Below are 24453 nucleotides of genomic sequence, written 5' to 3'. Positions count from 1 at the left end.
CTTCAGTATTGAATATAATTTTAGGAATGATTTTCACTGCCACTTTGTGGAATATTTCCTACAATGCTGTCCATACTCTGTGGCAATTTATGTTATGCCTGTCAGATGCCTTCAAGACACCTGGATAGCCTAGTTCAAAAGGCCTACTGATAAATGGGAGCATGTCCACAATGAATGTCATTGATGGACTCAAGACCCTTGAGCCCACGGTAGAAATCGGAGATATTTATTCTGGAGAGTAGAGACTCAATGGAATATGGTAGAACAAAAATTCATTAAAACAAAGATTGGATATACTATATAACATCTCCTAAAAAGAAGTTCTAAGAACAAACTACATGCCAATTTTTGGTCAATGTAAGTCATTTTTGTTAAAAAGCAAATAGCAAATCCTGTTCCACCCAGCCCAGGACTCCTGGACCTTTGCGGCTGGTCTGCTGCTGGGTGCGCGACTCTGGAGCCTGAGGTCACTTGCGGGCAGGGTCCTGACACCAGGCTGCTGGCAGGCCAAGTGGTTCTGGAGCCTCTGGACTGCGGAGCACAGCCTGGCAAGGCCTGGCTGCGGGAGCCCGAGCCTGGGGAGGTCTGTCCACAGTACCTGCCCTGCCCTGTCCTACCCTGTCCTGCCCTGCTGCTGTTTGGTTTGCTGTCGGCCTCAGGGGAACGCGTGAGAAGACAGACTCTTGACCTGTCTCACCAGATAGATAGGCCTCCTGAACACTGCACCACTCTGGGGGAAAGAACCCAGAAAAAGCACATGGCTTCTGAGCAAAGAGAAGCAAGGTCCCAGGTACATCTCCAAGTTGCTCTCCTGCCCAGAACCTTCTTTATCTCTGCGTCTAAGACAACCCCTACTGCATCTCCCTATCCTCACCTGCTGCCCGTGGGTTAATACCGGGTGATGTGGTATGTAAAACTCAGTGACAGGAAGTTTAGGACCAGACAGAGTGCTGGATTCACAATTGGAATACTTAAGTTATGTTCTTGCTGCTGCCACCGGTAAAGTATGTGATCTTAGGTCTTGGTTGCACTTGACCTTATTTTCCTTTTCTCTGAAATAAAGATTGAACTAGAAGATGGCATTTGCTCCTGCTTGTCCTGCCAGTTTTGTTTTGTTGCAGTGCTGGAGATCGAACCCAGGGCTCTTGTATGCTGGAGGAACACTCCGGGGCTGAGCTATACCCACAACCCCTACACAGCTGCCTTTCATCGTTCAAATGATTTAATGCATTTTCCTTGTGTGCTATTTGCATTGTAAATTCTTTGAGGGCAAAGATCATTTCTTGTATTTCTTCCATATGTCAATAAGTTATTTTTCTTGTCATATATTGCATGCTCATGGTAGAAATTTCAGAGAATAATAAAAGCGTATGAATAGTAAAAGTCAGTTTTTTCCACTGTACTCTCACAACATTCTTATGATACTAGGAGTGGGGGGCAGGGAGATTCCTCACCCACCAAGCAAGTAATGCTGCAGAACCAGACACTGGCTGGGTGTCCTTTAATTCAATTTATTTTTGACACTGCCTTCTTGGGGGTAACAATAGGTCCCATAGGTTGAGGGCTTAGACCCTCAAGACTTTCCCCCAATTCAGACAGCAGTTTAAGCCAGTTATGACCAACCTTTATCAATTTGGTAGAGCAGTTCACAAAATTAAGGGAAACATTCACCAGCTTATAATAAAAATTACCACCAAACAATAAAAAATAAATTATCAGAAAGGATCCAGATAAAGAAGTACATAGAATGAGGTATGGGTGTGCCACCCTCCAAAAACCTCATGCGTTCAGCTCTCAGACTCTCCAAATCCATTTTTTTTTTCAAGTTTTTATGGAGGCTCCGCTAACACAGGCACGATATATGAAATATTTGGCCAACTTCACCATCAGGCCCTAGCCTTTGTCAATTCTTAGCACATTAAAAAGTCACTTGTCATTTATCAATTTGAAGATTCTATGGATTTTAGGAGATGTGTGCCAGGAAATGAGATGAAGACCATATGTTTATCTTACAAGACCACATTTCTAAAAAAGAAAGCAAAATCACTTCCTTCAACATCTAGAGATAACCATTGACAGCTCTTTGGTTCATATCCATAAGAATCCTTTTCTATGTTCTTTTATTTATGTACATATGTATATGTATTTTATCTTTTAAAATTTTTATTCTAAAATGTACATACTGTGGGGTGAGGATATGGCTCAGTTGGTTGAGTGCTTGCCTTGTATGCACAAGGCCCTGGGTTCGATCCCAGCACCACAAAAAACAAACAAAAAATCCTATAGGGGTGATGCTAAAATGTACATACTGTTTAATTTTAACCATTTTTGAGCGTATAAGTTCAATGGCATCTTAAGTGTATACATTCATCTTGTTAAGGAACCATCATTATCATCCATCTCCATTGTCAATGATGACATAAAACAACAACTTGACTTTAAAGAAAATAAGATAGCTTATCCTGAACCAAGTATGAGTGGCACAGGAACACGGATTCAAGTTGCCTGAATAACTTGTTCTGATGTGGAAGAGGTTACATGAACTATTTTATAGCCAAAGAACAAAAGTCATCAATCAATATGTTTAAGAAATAAATTGGTGGGGCCAGTAGGTAGGTGAGCTGTAGCAAAGAAGGAAAGTTTTTCCTATAGGTATTGACTGTTATAGCCTTCTTAGCCTTAGGGTTGGTGGAGGCTAGAGGTCTGTTAAGCTGTTAATACATTCCAAGAGGTTTACCTAATAGGAGAACGTTAGGTCAGATACAAAAGTTAAAGTAAATGACTTTTTCTCTAAAGGCCCCAATGTAGCCCAAGCTAATTTTTTCCATTAACCTACAATTTGCCATCTCTCCACAATCAGGATGTTCTCAGCTGAGGTCAGTCTGCATGATCTGTAATACAGCTGTGGCACTGGGGAATAAAATTGACTGATTTATGTTATATGCATGTACAATTATGTAACAAAAAATTCTATTATTATGTTTAATTGTGATGCACCAATAAAAATTAATTGAAAATATTTTTAAAAAGCAAATAGCAAACTTTGGTAGGAAGAAGACTCTCTTACAATCGAAGTTTTCAAAATATAGGGTCAGTGATCCATTACAAAGATACCGTGGAACAGATTAGAACATCCAATAGGTGGTGAGACTGGGCGACCATTCCAAGTCTATCTTGCTCCGTATTCCATACTTCCACACTCACTTCTATATCCTCAGAATGCCCAGCATCAAAGTGTTTATTGAAAATCATTTAAACAGAAATAGCATCTGCAAATATCCCAGTTATTTTTACAGACTGACTTTTTCATAAGCGTATTGTAAAGTTTGAACATGTAAATTTGTATGAATAAAAAAGGTACAATACTTTCTCCAATCACTTCTTCCATCTGTGGCCTTGAATCAGTCAATAAATATCCATTAGGATAGGCAAAAACATCAATATAGGAAACATCAATATAGGAAATAGGAGTCAACAAATGGGTGGGAAAAATGATCTCCATGGAAAGTTTTCCAATGGTTTTCACCTATTGCAAAAGATCAGTTATGTTTAAACATTAATTGAATTTCCAGAGACTGCTATCAGAGTGTATATTATTTAAGATTCGTACTTTTCATTCCCAACAAAGAAACCCTCTTCAGGAAATAGGTAATGAAAGCTGTAACTGTTCCTTGTTTTTTTTCATTCAAGATTAATGTTCTGCCCTTATCTTCTTACATTCCCAAAATATCCCTGGGCATCCTGTGCCCAGGCAAACATCCTAAAACAAACTACCAACAAGATGCTCTAAGTTACAAACCTGCAGAGACATCCTGCATATGGTGCTTCCTTGGTCTGTCCTGAGGGATTTATGTATAATTACCAATATCATATTTAAATAATAGTCCTGCAGTTCAGATGACTCCCTTGTGATTAATGTCACCCGGTTCCTTAATCAAAAGGTGTCAAAATTAATAATTCTCCATAAAAACTACAGAACTATGGCATATTTTACAGAAAAGATAAGGCATAATTCTTAGGTCAGTGTTGTTCTACATGTGGCAGTTGGTGAGCCTTCAAAACATTTGATCCCAAAGGTGGCCACAGAGGAAAGATGGAATGGCTGTTGTGGCTATTATTTCAAGATGGGAACAAGAAACTCCGTCCTCACTGGAAATTTTTTTTTGGAGTATTCTCTTCTGCCCGGACACAAAGCCATGTGTAGAACTGTGGATTGACATGAAATTAAAGAAAGAAAAGCACTGTTCTGAAAAACAAAACCCAGAATGAATAAGTCATGGAGATCCTTCGCCTCCCCGGGCAGCCTAACCCCCGGGGGCTGAAAGATGGCACAGGGAAGAGAGACAGGCATTGTTTGGGAAGGTTCACTGGAGGACCACACTGTCCCACTGAGCAACAGTTGGCCTGTCTTCCCCAGAGGTACAACCAGAGAACCACGGATTGAAGCAATGGAAGCTAACACCCAGCTGCTCAGAGTCATCCAGGAAATGCGAGCAGAGATCAGCAAACTGGAGAAGGAGAATCAAGCCCTCCGCAGGAAACTGGCTTCAGGTAGTCAAAGAGCCGCGGGCTCTGGGGGAGAATCAGGAGACGAAGGGGAAGAAGAAGTGCACGGACCACATCCAGCAACCCCTCATGGTGGTACTCCCACTGATGCAACACCAACCACGCTGGAACACCAAGGTACTGGGCTTGTACACTCTTCTGGCCTGTACTGGTCTTTGCATATGTCCTCAATAGTGGGTCTATGGTGCTATCACATAACTGCATTGTTCAGTATTCCCAGTGATGGGTTCCCTAGACAAAAAAATTCATTAGCATTTCCAAGCAAACTATTTTAGCAGCACTAAAACAATTTCTGGATATGTTGGGAAGAAACACCAGGTTTGTGGAAATTAATCATGTTAAGAACCACTTAAATGCTGCATAAAGAACACTGAATGTGTATCTCTCAAATGGCATGTTCTCTTGAGCTGGGACAGTGTTGCAGAATAGGTAAGTGTATGGATATCAAAGTCAGACAAGTATGTTGTCAATGATTTGTTACTCAGCCACTTGACTGTGAGCTAGTTATAAAACTTCTTTAATCTTCATTTTCCAAAATCCAAAAGCATTATGGTACCCAGCTTGTGTTTGTGAGGGTCACCTGCAATTGTATGGACTTAAGGCTCCATATGGCACCTGGCAAACACACATCATATGGCAGACAGTGGTTCTTAACCACATTTTACAAAGAGCTTTACTGTCTTACGTGAGGCATGTTGCACATGACCCCACCTACTGCACAGAGTGAAGGCTTCCAGAAGTAAGATCAATGTTAGATATAGTCTAGAAATCAAACTTCACCTTTTATAAAAAAGATTTTTTAAATTATAATTATTAATGCATAGTACTTGTGCAAACTGATGAGCTTCACTGTGGTATTTATATATATATATATATATATATATATATATATATATATATATATTTATATATATATATAAAATATATCATGCTTTGATGATGCCTACCTTCCCTTCTTTCATTTCTTGCCCCCTCCTCTCATTCATCCTTCTCCCTAATATCCCCTTCTTCTTCTCTAATAGTCCCTTGTCTATTTCCATATAATCTGTCTTAGCTTTCTTTTTTTCTTTTATTTTCCACATATAAAACATTAAATACTAATCTTTCTGTATCTGCTTATTTCCTTAACATCGTGTTCTCTAGATCCATCCAACTTCCTGCAAATGACAGGATTTCATTCTTCTTTATGGCTGTGTAATAATCCACTGTGTGTGTGTGTGTTTCCTTATCCATCCATCTGTTGATAGGCTAATTCCACATCTTGGTTATTACGAATAGTACTGCCAAAATAAACATGAGTACACAAGTATCTCTTTTGTATGCTGACTTCATTTCTTTCAGATAAATACCTAGGAATAGAAAAACAGTGGAATGAGATGGACATCACCACTCTAAATACATGTCCTAGGAATGGTATAGCTGAATCATATGATAGTTCTATTTTTAATTATTTGAGGAGCCTTTACGCTTTTTCCCATAATGGCCATACTAATTTACATTCCCAACAACAGCATCTAAGTGTTAGTTAAGACTTTTGATTCTGGAGATTATACATAAGGTCAGAAACCAGCAGAGCAAGAAATATGTTCTGCATTTAAATTGTCAGTGATATATTCAACAACATATTCACATAAAATTGACATACATAATTAACCACTCAAAGTTCTTAATGTCATCTGCCAAGGCTTCAGGCAATGCCATTTGGAGTTTCTGAGCAGATTGACAATGTGCTTCTCTCTATTTGAGTTTCTCTCTCTAGTATGGCACACTAGACCCTATGTTTCAAAGCTGAAAACAGACTCTAATCAGGATCTTTCCCTTTTTGTCAAGTACAGTTATGGACTTGAGTAGCTCTGTCTTCTGATTATGTAATAAAATGGCATAAGGAGATTAGAACTTTTAATGAAAAACAAAAATATATTGGCATTGGTAATATATCCTTACTCCGGGTTTCTCAACCTCTGCATTGGTGTTTTGGACTGAATAATACTTCATTTTGGAGGTCAGGATAAAGGGAATTCCCATTATCCTGGGTACTGCAGGATGTTTAGTGACTCCCCTGGCTTCTAACTACTAACTGCTATAGTTCCCACCCTTACACCAGTTATGATCGTCAAAAACGCCTCCAGACACGGTCAAATGTCAGCTGCCGGCAAAATTCACACCCCACACCTGCCACCGAAAGCCACTGCCTTGCTCCAAAAGCAAACAACACTTCTTCAGATCTATTTTCTAGCACACTTATCCTAATAAGAAAGTTGGGTCTTTGTGTATCTTTGTCCTGTCTTAAAACAAATATTGCATGGTTCAAAGAGCAAAGAGTAGAACCCTTTCAACTCTCAGGGTCTGAAGATCATCAGGCTTAGTGGAGGTTAAAATATTTGTAAGAATTAAACACATGATGGGTGTCACACTCCTTCAGCACATAAACAATAATGTCCAATGAGACATTGGGAACTCTTGCTAGGTGCATCAACAAAACACAGATAGAAGTGTGATTCACATTTTGCTTGAGAGCCCGGTTGTGTTACTTTAAATATGTATTTGTTTATTATATGTGATGTAGTACTGTAGAGTAAGGAGAATGAATATTGATTGGCTTGAGCCTGAAGACAGCTGGGTGATAGCCCCAGTTTTGTGCTAGTTGTACAAGACTGAGCAAGTCATATCAAATTGCTGATTGTAACATCATCACATAAAAATGAATGGATTGGGCTAGACATCTTCCAAGGCCTCTTCCAACTGTAAGCTTTCTTAATTCCATAAGTGCAATGTGCTTTTATGATCCGTCTCTTTGCCTGTACAACAGGAATAGTGGTAAAACCAGTCTCGGGACTGTCAAGAGGATTAAATGAAATAACACAAATAAGACTCAGCATGAATTATTCACGGTTGTCATATAAGTGGATGTATCAGAAAAATAGTGGTTGACTTGAGTATAAGTTTTTATTAGTATTTTCAATAATATTTTGCCAACATCAATTGAAATTCATACTTGCAATTGAATCATAGAAATCTACCAGACAGGAATTTCCAAAGATCTTCCAGTAGAAACGCCCTTTTTTTTTTTTTTGAGAATATAAAATCCAGAGAGATTAAGTGATTTATCTTACCCTTTTTGATAATGAAATGATATAAACTTGGTTTTTGAGGAAGAATGATGTAAAATCAGAAGTATGAGTCTCACTTTAAAAAAGGGAACATCTGAGCAGGCATGGTGGTACAGGCCTATGATCCCAGCTACTAGAGAGGCTAAGACAGGAGGATTGCAAGTTTAAGGCCAGACTCCGCAACTTAGCAAGATTGTGTCTCAAAATAGAAGGTGCTTGGGATATGGCTTAGGAGTAGTAGAGCATCCCTGGGTTCAATCCCAAGTACCAAAAGAGAAGAGGGAAAGAGACAGGGAGACAGAGAAAGAGAGAGAGTGTGTAACCAAAAAACCTGAAAGCAAGTCAGTTGGAACTGAAAGTTTATCTCTTTGCTCTGTGATATATGTAGTAAGAAAAAATAAGTCTTTGTGAGTGGAAGATCCTGTTTCCCCTGTACTCACCTGAGGACACAGAACGCTGATATAGCTCTGATATAGCTCAGGGTATTTTACATATTAATATGGATGTTATAAATATAGCTATGTCTATCCATCAGGAAAATGCAAATCATAACTACACTGAGATTCCATCTCATTCCAGTCAGAATGGCAATCATCAAGATTGCAAAAAACAATCAATGGTGGTGAGGATGCCAAGGGGAAAGGAACACTTAAGTGCTGTTGGTGGGAATGTAAATTAGTATGGCTGCTATGGAAATCAGTATGGAGGTTCCCCAAACACTAAAAATTAAACTAACGTGTGATCCAACTGTACTACTCTTTTGTATTTATCAAAAAGAATTAAAGTCATCACACTTTAAATATACCTGCACAATTCACAGTAGCCAAGTTATGGAATCAGCCTTGATGTCTGTAAACAGATGAATGGAATAAAATGTGGCATATATACACAATGGAGTCTTATTTTGCCCTAAAGAAGAATGAAATTATGTCCTTTGCAGGAAAATGGATGGAACTGAAAAGTATCATGTTAAGTGAAATAAGCCAGACACCCAAAGACATACGTCATAGGTTTTCTCTCATATGTGGAAGCGAGAGGGGGAAAAAAGAAAAGAGGGTTATCATGAAAGTAGAAGGGAGACCATTAGTGTAGAGTAATGGGAGGATGAGGTGGAGTAAGGGAGGGTATTGGGAATGAAATTGATCAGATTATTCTATATGCATGTATGTTATGGTTTGGATGTGAAGTGTCCCCCAAAAGCTCACGTGTGAGACAACGCAAGGGGTTTCAGAGGAGAAATGATTGGGTTGTAAGAGCCTTAACCCAGTCTGTGAATTAATCACCTGATGGGGATTAATTGAGCAGTAACTGGAAGCAGGTGGGGTGTGGCTGGGGGAGGTGGGACATTGGGGGTGTGGCTTTGGGGTATATATTTGTATCTGGAGTGGAGTCTCTCTCTCTCTGCTTCATGATATTCATGTGAGCTGCTTCCCTCTGCCACACACTCTGCCATGATGTTCTGCCTCATCTTGAGGCCCAACAAATGGAGATTGCTGCCCATGGACTGAGACCTCTGAAACCGTGAGCCCCCAAATAAACTTTTCCTCCCCTAAAATTGTTCTGGGTCAGATCTTTTCATCACAGCAGAAAAAGAAAACTGACTAAAACATTATACAAATATGTCCCAATGAAACCCAATATTCTGCATAATTAACATGTGTATGTATACATGTATACATATGTATACACACATACATATATGTTATAAGAATGGAGGGTGCCCGCTCAGAATGAGTCCTTGTTGGATAAATGCTCAAGGAAACCTCAGTATGTGCCTAAATATTTGGCAGAGATGAAATCTAGCCAGTGCTTTCAGGAATGGTCCCTCTCCCCTTCTACCCTGTGCCACCTTGGCCTTGGGACTATTAGGGAAGAGGTAATTTGCTGCAGAGAAGATAAAAGAAACAATGCATTACAGGGAACTCGCAGCATCGCCAGGCCTCTTTTTTTCAATTTGCTCATCTCCTTTACTAGCACATAAACTGCATTTGGAAATTATCTTTGAAATTGTGCTAAGGATGTTGGGATGCTGTGTTGACTATCTCTTCCCTTGTGTTGATGAGAAACTGAAGGACACACTCTATTTGTGACCCAGGGAGATGAACAAAGAGCTTATTGCTAATCAGTTCCACATTGAGTATAGGGCCCAAATAAAAATAAACTCAGCTTCACTATCACAGCATGATTTCCCCTGTTGTTTCCTGTGATTCAGAATGAAGGGCTGTCGTCTAACCCATTTAAACAGAAATGTTCACGTTTGCCAGTAGTGGCAAATCTGTTTTACATAATTATGAAAGTTATGTATCATGGCCAAAATAAAGTGTTTCAAGTTAACTTATGAACAGAATTCGCAGTTAATCACTTCAGACAGATTTGAACTTAACTCTCCCCAGAATCTTCTCTAAACTTGGTCTTCTGCTCTTCCAAACTACACAAAGCCAAGGAAACCTCCACTTCATGCATTTGCCATAATAATCTTATGTCTGCTTTCTGCAGAGGCAGGAAGCAAATTTAAGAAATAATTGTACTTCTGCGATTCTAATGCATGACACAATATGCAATGTTTTTACACTCCCATGAGAGTTATTAGCAAAGCTATGGTGAGAAAGAGAAAAGGGTCCAAAAGATGAAAACCAAACCATGAGGTCAGTGTTGGCCTCCTCGATAATAAGTGGATGTCCAAGGAGAAGTCAAAAGAGAAGCAGGGTGCTGTGGTGCACACCTGTAATTCTAGCAACTCAGGAGACTGAGGCAGAAGGATCACAAGTTCAAGGCCAGCCTCTACAACTTAGTGAGACCCTCAACAACTTAGCAAGAATTCATCTCAAAATAAAAAGGAATGTGGCTCAGTGGTAAACTGCCCCTGAGTTCAATTCTTAGTGCCAAAAAAAAAAAGCAGTCAATTGACAAGTTCCAGGTAGCAGTTAGTACAGTGTGAGAGTTGGGATTTGACAAAGATCCCCTAAAATGAAACTCTTTTCATTGGGGTTCTTTAGTTTCAAGGAACAGAGAAGATTTTATTTACCTCAAGAAAGGATTTTATTGGAAAAAAACAGACAGAAATTGCACTGAAAGCCCTCAGGAGCTAAGGCCAGGGCTCTCTCTCCACCTCACCCAGGGTCACTCCAACTGCCTATGCATCTTCTCTTCTTTCCACAGGTCTTCTCTGCTCTCATCTCCCCTTCAACGGGTTTCCTCATAATAACTTTACCATGGAACCAAAACATGCAATAACAGGCCAGTTAGAGCAACCACTGGATCACTGGGGCATTCAAGTGGCCATTCAGGTGACCATTCAGGTCAGGGATGGTGGATGAGCCAGTTCTAGAGTGAGGGTGAGGAGGCCATCAAGAATTGGCATCTCAAAAAGTCCCACATTACTCCAATTTTAAGGCCTGGGTTTATTATCTATTTATGACTAGGTCCCTCTTCCTCATTTAAAATCCCAACGGCATTTCTTGTAGAAATAGAGAAAGCAATCATGAAATTCATATGGAAAAATAAAAGATCCAGAATAGCAAAAACAATGCTAAGCAGGAAGTGTGAATCAGGCGGTATAGCGATACCAGACTTCAAACTATACTACAGAGCAATAGTAACAAAAACAGCATGGTACTGGTACCAAAACAGGTGGGTGGACCAATGGTACAGAATAGAGGACACAGAAACCAATCCACAAAACTACAACTATCTTATATTTGATAAAGGGGCTAAAAGCATGCAATGCAGGAAGGATAGCATCTTCAACAAATGGTGCTGGGAAAACTGGAAATCCATATGCAACAAAATGAAACTGAATCCCTTTCTCTCGCCATGCACAAAAGTGAATTCAAAATGGATCAAGGAGCTTGATATCAAATCAGAGACACGCCGTCTGATAGAAGAAAAAGTTGGCTACGATCTACATACTGTGGGGTCGGGCTCCAAATTCCTCAATAGGACACCCATAGCACAAAAGTTAATAACTAGAATCAACAAATGGGACTTACTCAAACTAAAAAGTTTTTTCTCAGCTAAAGAAACAATAAGAGAGGTAAATAGAGAGCCTACATCCTGGGAACAAATCTTTACTCCTCACACTTCAGATAGAGCCCTAATATCCAGAGTATACAAAGAACTCCAAAAATTAGACAATAAGATAACAAACAACCCAATCAACAAATGGGCCAAGGACCTGAACAGACACTTCTCAGAGGAGGACATACAATCAATCAACAAGTACATGAAAAAATGCTCACCATCTCTAGCAGTCAGAGAAATGCAAATCAAAACCACCCTAAGATACCATCTCACTCCAGTAAGATTGGCAGCCATTATGAAGTCAAACAACAACAAGTGCTGGCGAGGATGTGGGGAAAAGGGTACACTTGTACATTGCTGGTGGGACTGCAAATTGGTGCAGCCAATTTGGAAAGCAGTATGGAGATTTCTTGGAAAGCTAGGAATGGAGCCACCATTTGACCCAGCTATTCCCCTTCTTGGTCTATTCCCTAAAGACCTAAAAAGAGCATGCTACAGGGACACTGCTACATCGATGTTCATAGCAGCTCAATTCACAATAGCAAGACTGTGGAACCAACCCAGATGCCCTTCAATAGACGAATGGATTAAAAAAATGTGGCATTTATACACAATGGAGTATTACTCTGCATTAAAAAATGACAAAATCATAGAATTTGCAGGGAAATGGATGGCACTAGAGCAGATTATGCTAAGTGAAGCTAGCCAATCCCTAAAAAACAAATGCCAAATGTCTTCTTTGATATAAGGAGAGTAACTAAGAACAGAGTAGGGACGAAGAGCATGAGAAGAAGATTAACATTAAACAGAGATGAGAGGTGGGAGGGAAACGGAGAGAAAAGGGAAATTGCATGGAAATGGAAGGAGACCCTCAGGATTATACAAAAGAACATACAAGAGGAAATGAGGGGAAAGGGAAAAATAATACAAGGTGGAGAAATGAAGGTCAGTAGAGGGGGCAGAGAGAGAAGAGGGGAGGGGAGGGGAGGGGGGATAGTAGAGGATAGGAAAGGTAGCAGAACACGACAGTCACTAGTATGGCAATATGTAAATCAATGGATGTGTAACCGATGTGATTCTGCAATCTGTATACGGGGTAAAAATGGGAGTTCATAACCCACTTGAAGCAAAGTGTGAAAGATGATATATCAAGAACTATGTAATGTTTTGAACAACCAACAATAAAAAAAATAAAATAAAATAAAAAAATAAATAAAATAAAATTAATTGGTACTGTTTTAATTGTATATAATTATGGGGTATAGTGTGATAATTTGATAAAAGTATGCAATGTGTAATGCTCAAGGAATTAGCATTTCCATCTTAAACATTTTTTCCATTTTTGACCAGTACATTTTATTTGTTCATATTAATAGAGTATAATGTGATATTTCAACATGTGTAGATTATGCACATGGCTCAAATCAGGATCATGAACATTTCTCTCTCCTGAACATTGCTTTGTGACTGGAACCTTTGAGTGCCTCTTTTCTAGTTATCCATAATAACAGCTTATCCGTAAGCTATTGTGAACAGATGCTACCTTCTCACAACGATTTTTTATAAGCAAAAACTTAAACAGGGCCGGGAATATAGTTCAGTTGGTAGAGTACTTACTTTGCATGCACAAGGCCCTGGGTTCAATCCCCATCACCACAAAAATAAATAAAATAAAAACTTAAACAGCTTCCAGTCACCTCCTTCATTGGTCTCTCTCCCCTGCCCCTATCAGACCCATCTTTCTCTGTATGAATCATGTCGTGTATTGTTTGGTTGTTATCTGTCTTCCACAAACAACTATAAGCTCTCTGCAAGCAAGAATTTTATATTCATCATCACACCCTCGTTTTAGAAAAAGTTACTGCTACATGGTTGGCCTCAACTGACATTTGTAAAATAAATCAATACATAGATGTCTTTTGTGCAAGAAATGAAACAAAAATAATAGTTTTGTTTAGTTAGAGTCAATAAAGTGTGATTGACATAATTTTCCACATGTGGATGTCATTAAGGGTAGAATCATGTTTAACTTGAATTTTTTGTCTCCCCTGCAGGCAATGTCATGATTGTTAGGCGCTATTCCATTTCTTCATCAGTTCATTCATTTACTGCAAATGATCCCTGGAAAACTAGGAAAAGACATCCAAATGGTGGAATCGTGGAAGCTCAGGGACCAGTTAAGTCACTGACAAGTTCTTCAGTTACAAAGCAGGACAACCAAGACAAGATGTTGGCTGCAGATTCTTTTAGCAACGGTAGTTCCAGCCAAAGAGCTTCTCCTGAGCATGCTTTCAGGTGCAGGTAATGTTCACTGTGCTAGGCACATGCTTAAGATTGGACCAAAATTGTTTCCATCTGATTTATATCCATTTGGGGAATCCATAGGAACAAAAAAATTTTTAGGTCAAACCTTACAAGCACACTCTGATACTTCAAGTAAACATAAAACATAAGCTTTCAATCGTTCATCAGGCCTTAGCAATGATGTTCTGAGCTAGGCACCAACAACACAAGACTCAGCAAAAGTAAGCCATTATGTTCAAAACTCTCATTTAATCCTAGAGACGCACAGCAAACTGCCCACACACCAAAGTGTTTCTAGGGAGAAGGCCTGGGCACGTTGGGAGCTGAGCAGACAGTTGCTCTCAGAGAGAACTCTTTCTGTGGAGGCACATGACTTAATGGGCCGGGTGGGCTTTAGGGTCTTTGAAGCACTCTTCAGGCAAAACTCAAAAGGGCCAAGAGTCAAAGGGAAAGCCAAACTGTCTCCAAATTTTAAAAATTGGTATTTGCAGAGTTCGGCATAGCCTAAGAATGAGAGGAATTTGACAGAATATTTGAGAAACATTTTGGGGTCTTCAAGAGGAATCTTAGCCAGTGACCCCTGCAGCAGGGAGAGTCAAGGAGTCTTCTAGAACAAAAGTGTCATATTAAGCATAATTGATCACCCTACCAGGCTGGAGGGTGGCCTCCTTTCCCCCACACTCTGCCTTCTACCTTCCAACCCCTAGTGAGGCCCTGACTCCAGCCAAGTCTCCACACATCTGTCTTGTGTGAATAAAAGGAGGAAAATCAAGAAAAGAAAACCAGAGCTTCATGATTAGCTTATCAGAGAAAAGAGAAAGTAGAAAATACAAATGTTGAGAGAGTAAGTGAATCATCTCCTTTGGTGGTGACAGAATATCCAATCAAGGGATAACCATAAGTAATCGCGCTGCAGGAATTCTCATAAGTATTGCAAAGAGCACAGACCTCCCACAGGATGTGGGATTCAGAAGTTGAGCCAGTTTTATTTGGATTTCAAAAGACAGAAAGAAAATTGTGTGTCCTTTGTAGAAAGTTCCATCCTAGGAACAGAGAGGAGCCTGAATCATAAAGGAAGGCTAGATTTAGTTAGGCAAAGAAAAATGGAAACCTTATCATAAGTAAAACAAAAAAAGATGTGAAGGCAAAAAAAAAACCCAAAAAACATGACATTAACAGAAACCAAAAGTCGTGATGTGAATGAGGATGGAGAGATGAGCAGAATCTGTCATTAGGGGCCTTCTGTGGCATGCTAAGGAATATGGGTTACATCCTGTAACTATTGGGAGGCTAGTGAACAATTAATTGTCATTTGAAATCTTTCAATGCACAGGAGTATTCAGAAATGTTACAAACACTGATGTAGACATCTACAAGAGTTCTGTCGCATTTGCTTCAGATATTTTTATGTATAGGAGAAATGAAATGTGACTAATTAAGAGGAAGGCCTTATCTCTCTCTTCCCCCAACCCTCTCAGGGGCAAATGTCATCACGAGTTTGGTTTCGATCTTTCCAACCTGTTTTTCTGCTTGAATTACATATAGTCATCTATTCAATAATTATGTCCTGAGTGTGTTCTTCCTGCTGGGCAAGATTTGAGGCCCCTGCATACAGCAGGAACAACTGCCAAGGATCCCAGCCCTCCTGGACCTTGTTTCTTTGTAACATGATAATCAGTGAACATGAAAATTGAGAAAGGGTACATTATGTCAGATGCTGTGAGGAAAAACAAAGCAAAATAGAGGGCAAGGGTGAGAGGAGCCAGCATTGTTAGAATATTTGCTGCCACAGCCAAAAAGGGCCTCACCACTTGAGAACAGAAGGAGCGAGGGATGGTACCCCAGGGAAGAACTCGGCAGGCCTTGCAAACAGCACATGGGAAACACCAGGCAGGAGCATGACTGATGTGTTCAAGGACAGGCAAGGCGACGGGGCTGCCAGCAAGGGAGTAAGCAGCCCAGAGCAGAAAGACGGGAAGGCAAAGAGCCAAGGGCGGTTTCCCCACCTCCAACAACTCTGGATTTATTCCAGGGAATTGGGGTGCATCACCTGCTCTTTTCATTTAAAAAAAAAAAAGGATCATGTTGGAAACCCTGTTGTGAAAAGACTATGAAAGAACAACACCTAAAACAAGGAGACCAGATTTAGACCAGGCTCTAAAGTCCTCTAGGCAAAGGGTGATCATTTCTCTGCCACAGTAGGAACATTGGATATATTTTCTGAATATGTTTAGAAGATGGTGCCAAACAGATTTGTTGACAGATGAGATATGGGATATGGAAACAAGGAGTATATGCAGAGCCACTGGATTTCAATGGCCATGTTTCTTCAGAGAGGGAAGAGGAAAGGCAGAGGTTTGTATTTTTTTTTTATTTTTGCTTTTTGTTTTTAATTTGTTTTCTCTAGAAAAGGAAGGAAAAATGCATAACACACTCACCTACCCCTTACAAATTGCAAAATATAAATGCAATATACAAAGGAAAAACACACAAAAAAGGAAAATCCTCCATAATCCCACTATTAAATGCCTACTCTTTAGATTTTCATTGATCTCTTGTGTCTATACATTTTGAAATTGAAGAATGAACATGTATTAAAATGTCTTATTTTTTATACTTAACCAGACCATAAATGCTAACTAAGAATTATAGTACTATTGATATTCCCATTTCAATTTTTATTTTTTTCTATGATAGTTTGAGAACATAACCAATGTTCATAAAGTATTATTTTTCTGAAGTAAAATGTTTTCCAACTTCCAGGCTGCCAACTCACAAATAGGTATAACACAATCCATTTCTAATTTAGAAGTTAGTTTAATTTGAATGACTGAGACAATTGTAGGATTATATTAAAAGAACAAAGTCAATATTGGCTTAAAATCAACATCAGAATTGGTATAAAATCCACTAGATACAGAACTTTAGTGTATGGTTTAAGTATATTTTTTATTGTAGTCCTTTTCTATTTTGTTCCTTACATTCTCAGGAATTAACTAGTAAAGTGACATGTCATTACATTATTTTTCTGATTGTTTGGGAAATTCACTTACCTCCTAATAACTTTCAAAGAATTTTACAAAGGTTTACAGAGAACCAATTTGTTGGAAATAGATTTTGAATCATATCAGACATCATGCCTAATTTTCTTGTGAACTTTTTCATTATTCTATCATGAAAGCATTTTTTTAGAATAATGCCAATGTCAATATTTTTAAGAACCAAAGCTTTCCAGAAACTAGAGATGGGATTTTAATTTTCATTTAATTTCAACAAAGAAATACAATCTTTTCTTCCTGGGTTTCAGGGGTGGTGGGGGGAGCAATCCCAAGCTGTTAACAAGGAAAGGGTCCAGACAGACAGTTGAAAGTTAAAATGCTGTTTATTTCATTTTTTAATTAAAAAAAGAAGCTAGTTGCATTCCAATAAGTGTATTCTCTCCTTTTCCAAATGGAAGTGGTTAAGAAGATGGTCTCTGGAATCAGATGGCTAAATTCCCAACTCCATCACTGACAAACAACGTGGCCTTGGAAAGAGTTATTAGTGTTGTTTGCCACACGAATTACTCTTCTGTGAAAAGGGAATCATAACAGCAGTTACCTCATAGTCTTAGTGAGGAATAAGTGAAATAGTCCAGTGAATGCTCCATAATTGGCTACGGCCATCATTATGTTATTGATTCCAACATATGAACGCCTGGCCAGCCTTCCTCCCCAGGGGAAGGTGCAGATGTGTTTCCTGAGGTCCGGGCCACAAATGCCATTCTGTGAAGTTATAACCTTATCTACCCATAAAGAGGACAATGCTGGGGGGAAAAAAGCACTCATTTTTAAACACAGCTCTTTAGACTTATTCTTAAGAGCCGTTTGTCCTGGTTTACATCAAAATTCGATATAACGCTTTAGAGATAAAAAGAAGTAAGGAAAATGAAGAGATTGCCCAGGTTACACTGGGCAATTGCTGTTTCCCCTTGTTCCATTTGTTGTTGAGGCATGATGGATAGTCAGTGAACTCAGAGTTGAAAATCAGCAGATGGGTCTGGATTATAAGATAATTGCTGCAAAATTTCTGCTTCATTTCAACTGAAGAGATTTTGTTGCAAGACTGTTTGCTTAAGTCAGTATGATATTCCACTTACATCAAGCTAATAACCAATCCTCTGAGGTACAGACCCTCCTTCAATAGTTTCAAATGCACTATTCACTGGGCTTAATTAAAAGCCAATTGCAATATTTTTTTCTCATGACTTTTTTTTATTTTAATTTGTTATATATGACAACAGAATGCATTACAATTCATATTACACATATAGAGCACAATTTTTCTTGTCTCTGGTTGTGCACAAAGTAGAGTCACATCCTTCGTGTCTTCATATATGTACTTAGGGTAATGATGACCATTGCATTCTACCGTCTTTCCTACCCCTATACCCTCTCCCTCCCCCTCCCTCCCCTTTTCCCCTTTGCCCTATCTAGAGTTCATTTAATCCTCCCATCCCCCCCCCACAGCATATTAGGGATCACCATCCTTAAATCAGAGAAATCATTCAGCATTTGGTTTTGGGGGATTGGCTAATTTCACTTAGCATTATATTCTCCAGCTCCATCCATTTACTTGCAAATGCCATGATTTTATTCTCTTTTAATGCTGAATAATATTCAATTGTGTATATATACCACATTTTCTTTATCCATTCATCTACTGAAGGGCATCTAGGTTGGTTCCACAGTTTAGCTATTGTGAATTGTGCTGCTATAAACATTGATGTGGCTGTGTCCCTGTGGTATGCTGTTTTTAAGTCCTTTGGGTATAGACCAAGGAGAGGTATAGCTGGGTCAATGGTGGTTTCATTCCCAGTTTTCCAAGGACTCTCCATACTGCTTTCCATATTGGCTGCACCAATTTGCAGTCCCACCAGCCATGTATGAGTGTGCCTTTTCCCCATATCCTCGCCAACACTTACTGTTGTTTGTCTTCATAATAACTGCCATTCTGACTAAAGTGAGATGAAATCTTAGATTAGTTTTGATGTGCATTTCTCTAACTGCTAGAGATATTGAACATTTTTTCATATATTTGTTGATTGATTGTATATCTTCTTCTGAGAAGTGTCGGTTCAGTTCCTTGGCCCATTTATTGATTGGGTTATTTGTTTTTTTGGTGTTAAGATTTTTGAGTTCTTTATTTTAGAGATTAGTACTCTATCTGAAATGCGTGTGGTAAAAATTTGTTCCCAATTAGTAGATTCTCTATTCACCTCACTAATTGTTTATTTTGCTGAGAAGAAGCTTTTTAGTTTGAATCCATCCATTTATTCATTCTTGATATTAATTCTTGTGCTATAGGAGTCTTATTAAGGAAGCTGGGGTCTAATCTGACATTATGGAAATTTGGGCCTACTCTTTTTCTAATAGATGCAGTGTCTCTGGTTTAATTCCTAGGTCCTTAATCCACTTTGAGTTGAGTTTTGTGCATGGTGAAAGATAGGGGTTTAATTTCATTTTCTTGCATATGGATTTCCAATTTTCCCAGCACCATTTGTTGAAGAGGGTATCTTTTCTCCAATGTATGTTTTTGGTGCCTTTGTCAAATATAAGATAACTGTAATTATGTGGGTTAGTCTCTGTGTCCTCTATTCTGTACCATTGGCCTATGAGTCTATTTTGGTGCCAATACCATGCTTCTTTTGTTACTCGGTAGTATAGTTTAAGCTCTGATACAGTGATGCCACCTGCTTCACTCTTCTTGCTAAGGATTGCTTTAGCTATTCTGGGTCTCTTATTTTTCCAGATGAATTTCATGACTGCTTTTTCTATTTCTATGAGGAATGTCATTGGGATTTTGATTGGAATTGCATTAAATCTGTATAGTATGGTAATTTTGATAATATTATTCTGCCTATCCAAGAATAAGGGAGATTTTTTCATCTTATAAGGTCTTCTTTAATTTCTTTCTTTAGCATTCTACAGTTTTCATTGTAGAAGTCTTTCATCTCTTTCATTGATTCCCAAGTTTTTTTGTTTTTGTTTTTGTTTTATTTTGAGGCTATTGTAAATGGGATAGTTTTCTTCATTTCCCTTTCTGAGTATTTGTCACTTATATACAGAAATGCCTTTGACTTATGGGTGCTGATTTTTATCCTGCTGCTTTGCTGAATTCATTTTCTAGTTCTAGAATTTTTCTGGTGGAATTTTTTGGGTCTTCTAGGTACAGAATCATATTCTCGGCAAATAGTGCTTTTTTGAGTTTTTCTTTACCTATCCATATTCCTTTAATTTCTTTGGTCTGTCTGATTGCTCTGGCCAGCGTTTCAAGAACTATGCTAAATATAAGGGGTGAAAGAGCGCATCCCTGTCTTATTCCAGTTTTTAGAGAGAATGCTTTCAATTCAATTTTTCTCCATTTAGAATGATGTTGGCCTTGGGTTTTGCATAGATAGCTTTTACAATGTTGAGGTATGTTCCTACTATCCCTAGTTTTCTAGGGTTTTGAACATGAAGGGGTACTATATTTTGTTGAATGCTTTTTTGCATCTATTGAGATGATCATATGGTTCTTATCTTAAGTCTATTGATGAGATGAATTACATTTATTGATTTCTGTATGTTGAACCAACCTTGCATCACTGGAATGAACCCCACTTGATCATGGTGTACTATATTTTTGATATGTTTTTATATTTGATTTTCCAGAATTTTATTGAGAATTTTTGCATCTATGTTCATTAAAGATATTGGTCTAATTTTTTTCTTTTTTTGATGTGTCTTTGTCTGGTTTTGGAATCAGGGTGATATTGGCCTCATAGAATGTGTTTGGAAGTGCTCCCTCTTTTTCTGTTTCCTGAAATAAGTTGAAGAGTATTGGTATTAATTCTTCTTTAAAGGTCTTGTAGAACTTGACTGTTTATCCACCAGTCCTGAACTTTTCTTGGTTGGTAGGCTTCTGATGGCGTCTTCTATTTCGTCACTTGAAATTGATCTGTTTAAATTGTGTATATCATTCTGATTCAATTTGGGCAAATCATATGACTCTAGAAAATTTTCAATGCCTTCAATATTTTCTATTTTATTGGAGTACAAGTTTTCAAAATAATTTCTAGTTATCTTCTGTATTTCTGTAGTGTCTGTTGTGATATTACCTTTTTCATCATGTATGTTAGTAATTTGAGATTTCTCTCTCCTTCTCTTTGTTGGAATGGCTAAGGGTCTGTCAATTCTATTTATTTTTTCGAAGAACCAACTTTTTGTTTTGTCAATTTTTTCAATTGTTTATTTTGTTTAAATTTCATTGATTTCAGCTCTGATTTTAATTATTTCCTGATTTCTGCTGTTGTTGATGTAGATTTGTTCTTTTTCAAGGGCTTTGAGATGTAATTTTAAGTCATTTTTTTGTTGACTTTTTCATCTTTTAAGGAATGAACTTCATTCAATGAGCTTTCCTCTTAGAACTGCCTTCATAGTGTCCCAGAGATTTCAATATGTTGTATCTGTGTTCTCATTTACCTCTAAAAATGTTTTAATCTCCTCCTTGATGTCTTCTGCAAGCCATTGTTCATTCAGCAGCATATTATTTAGTCTCCAGGTGTTGGAGTGGCTTTTATTTTTTATTTTCTCATTGATTTCTAATTTCATTTCATTATGATCTGATAGAATGCAAGTAGTATCTCTACTTTTTTATATTTGCTAAGAGTTGCTTTGTGGCATAATATTTGGTCTATTTTAGAGAAGGATCCATGTGCTGCTGAGAAGAAAGTGTATTCACTTGTTGAAGGGTGAAATATTCTATATATATATCAGTTAAGTCTAAGTTATTGATTCTGTTATTGAGTTCTATAGTTTCTTTGTTCAGCTTTTGTTTGGAAGATATATACAGTGGTGAAAGAGGTGTGTTAAAGTCACCCAAAATTATTGTGTTGTGGTCTATTTGACTCTTGAACTTGAGAAGAATTTGTTTGATGAACACAGATGCTCCGTTGTTATGAGCATATATATTTATAATCGTTATGTCTTGTTGGTGTATAGTTCCCTTGAGCAGTATGTAATGTCCTTCTTTATCCCTTTTGATTAACTTTAGCTTGAAGTCTATTTGATATAAAGATGGAAACCCCTGCTTGCTCCTGCAGTCCATATGAGTGGTATGGTTTTTCCCAAACTTTCACCTTCAGTCTGTGGATGTCTTTTCCTATGCGATGAGTCTCTTGGAGGCAGCATATTGTTGTTGTTGTTGTTGTTGTTGTTGTTGTTGTTGTTGTTAATCCAATCTGCTAGTCTATGTCTTTTGACTGATGAGTTTAGACCATTAACTTTCAGGGTTACTATTGAGACGTGATTTGTATTCCCAGCCATTTTTGTTTATTTTTAGTATTTAACGTGAATTGGTTTTTTCTCTGATTAGTTTTTCCTTTAGTGTAATACCTTCCTTTGCTGATTTTCATCATTGTTTTTCATTTCCTCTTTGTGAAATATTTTGCTGAGGATGATCTGTAGTACAGGCTTTCTAGTTGTAAATTCTTTTAACTTTTGTTTATGACAGAAAGTTTTAATTTCATCATCAAATCTAAAGCTTAATTTTGCTGCATATAAGATTCTTGGTTGGCATCCATTTTCTTTCAGAGCTTGGTATATGATCTCCTGGCTTTGAGAGTCTGAGTTGAAAAATCTGATGAGATACGAATTGGTCTCCCCCTATACGTGATCTGATTCCTTTCTGTGGCTATTAAGATTCTACCCTTATTCTGTATGCTAGGCATTTTCATTATAATGTGCCTTGGTGTAGATCTGTTGTAATTTTGTACATTTGGTGTCCTATAAGCCTCTTGTCGTCTTCATGCTTGGGAAGTTTTCTGATATTATCTCATTCAAGAGATTGTGCATTCCTTTAGTTTGAAACACTGTGCCTTCCTCTAGCCCAATAACTCTTAGATTTTTGTCTTTTGATGTGTCCCATCATTCTTGGATGTTCTGTTCGTGGTTTCTTACTATCTTCACTGTGTGGTCAACTTTATTTTCCAGATTTTATACTTTGTCTTCATTATCTGACATTTTTTCTTCCAAGTGATCTAGTCTGTTGGTTATGCTTTCTATTGAATTTTTTATTTGGTTTATTGTTTCCTTCATTTCAAGGATTTCTGACTGGTTTTTTTTTTTTTTTCAGAGTCTCTTTCTCTTTCTTGAAGTAATCTTTTGCTACCTGTATTTGCTCTCTTATTTCTTTGATCAATTTTTGCCTATATTTGCTCATTTAGGTCATTCTTTAATTCACAGATCATTTTAGTTATGAACCTTCTGAACTCCTTCTCTGACATTTCATCAACTTCGCTGTCCATGGGTTCTGTTATTGTAGTGTCCTGGTTTGTTTGGGGCTCTTTCCTCCCTTGTTTTTTCATGTTGTCTATGTGTCTTCCTTTCTTGCAGTGTGGATCTGAGATATTACAATTTTTTTTTTCTCTGTATTCTTGTAGTAGCCATGCAGATTGTCTGTACCTCACCTTGATGTTGGGCTTCCAGATCCCTGCTGGTGTCCCTCAATGGATGCTACTACAACTAAAGGTGGTGGCAGCAATAGCTGAGATAACTTGAGATGATAGTGGAGGTGCCCCAAGATGAAAACAATGTCTTACAGAGATGGGGCTAAAAAGGTGGGCCTCACACTGTCTTTGGGATGCCTTCTCTGAGATGCAGCTGCTTCTAGGCCTGGTCTGTTGTCAAAAAGGTAGGGGCTACTGCTGGGGAAGGCTATGGCGATGACTGCAGTGTCCCAAGATGGAAGTGGGTTAGGCTTAGGCTCCCAGATGGTGGAGGGGTGGCGAACCCTGACATATCCTAGGCCTGGGTCCCACGTATGTTGGTGTGGGCGGATCTGGGCCAGGCCTGAGCTCTGGCAGGGGTCTGCTGGCCCTGTGCTTGTGCTCTGACAGGTACCTGCAGCTGGCAGGATGGACCTGGGCCTACTGTGAGACTGGACCCTGCACAGATCAGTCCCAATATATTATTATTATTGAATAACTAAACAAAAATACTATCATAATACAGTAAATAAACATTGAAGACAGTATTTGGTGTTGGACAAAAATAGCAAATGTAACATATTAAGGCTCAGTAAAAGCCCTTCTTCTGCTTTCTGTAGGGACAAGATCAAGACGGTCAGCTTCCTGTTACCCAGGAGCATGTCTTCATGTTCCAAAAATTCAAGTTCTTTGAAATGCTCACCAAATCAGACCTCCAACCAGCTAAGTGCTATTGCAGAATAGGACACGCAAGGCAGTAGATGTAACAAGAACATCAAGATGCGAGCATCAAGGCCTAGCTGGACCTGTGCCTTTCCCTGCCCAGAACTCTGGCAAGATGAGCAGTAGACACATGGAATGCCAAGTGTCTGGACAATGGACTTGCTCAGCCTAGGAATGCAAGTGATGGCCTTTTGTTTTTATTAAATACTAAGGACCTATGCGTGT

General features: G+C 38.5%; 1 protein-coding gene across 1 annotated transcript; it reads left to right on the top strand.

Annotated features, from left to right (window-relative positions):
* Window positions 1–4448: 4448 nt before the first annotated feature.
* Window positions 4449–24249, top strand: Ccdc195 (coiled-coil domain containing 195). Its single transcript, XM_046439755.1, has 3 exons — window positions 4449–4683; window positions 13751–13997; window positions 24126–24249. The coding sequence occupies exons 1-3, from the start codon at window positions 4449–4451 to the stop codon at window positions 24247–24249; spliced, it is 606 nt and encodes a 201-aa protein (XP_046295711.1).
* Window positions 24250–24453: the final 204 nt, after the last annotated feature.

This window comes from Marmota monax, unplaced genomic scaffold (genome assembly GCF_021218885.2).
Source record: "Marmota monax isolate L192 unplaced genomic scaffold, Marmota_monax_Labrador192_F-V1.1 WCK01_AAM20220418_F8-fsc00041, whole genome shotgun sequence".
NCBI lineage: Eukaryota > Metazoa > Chordata > Mammalia > Rodentia > Sciuridae > Marmota > Marmota monax.
This window is presented reverse-complemented; position numbering and strand designations above follow the sequence as displayed.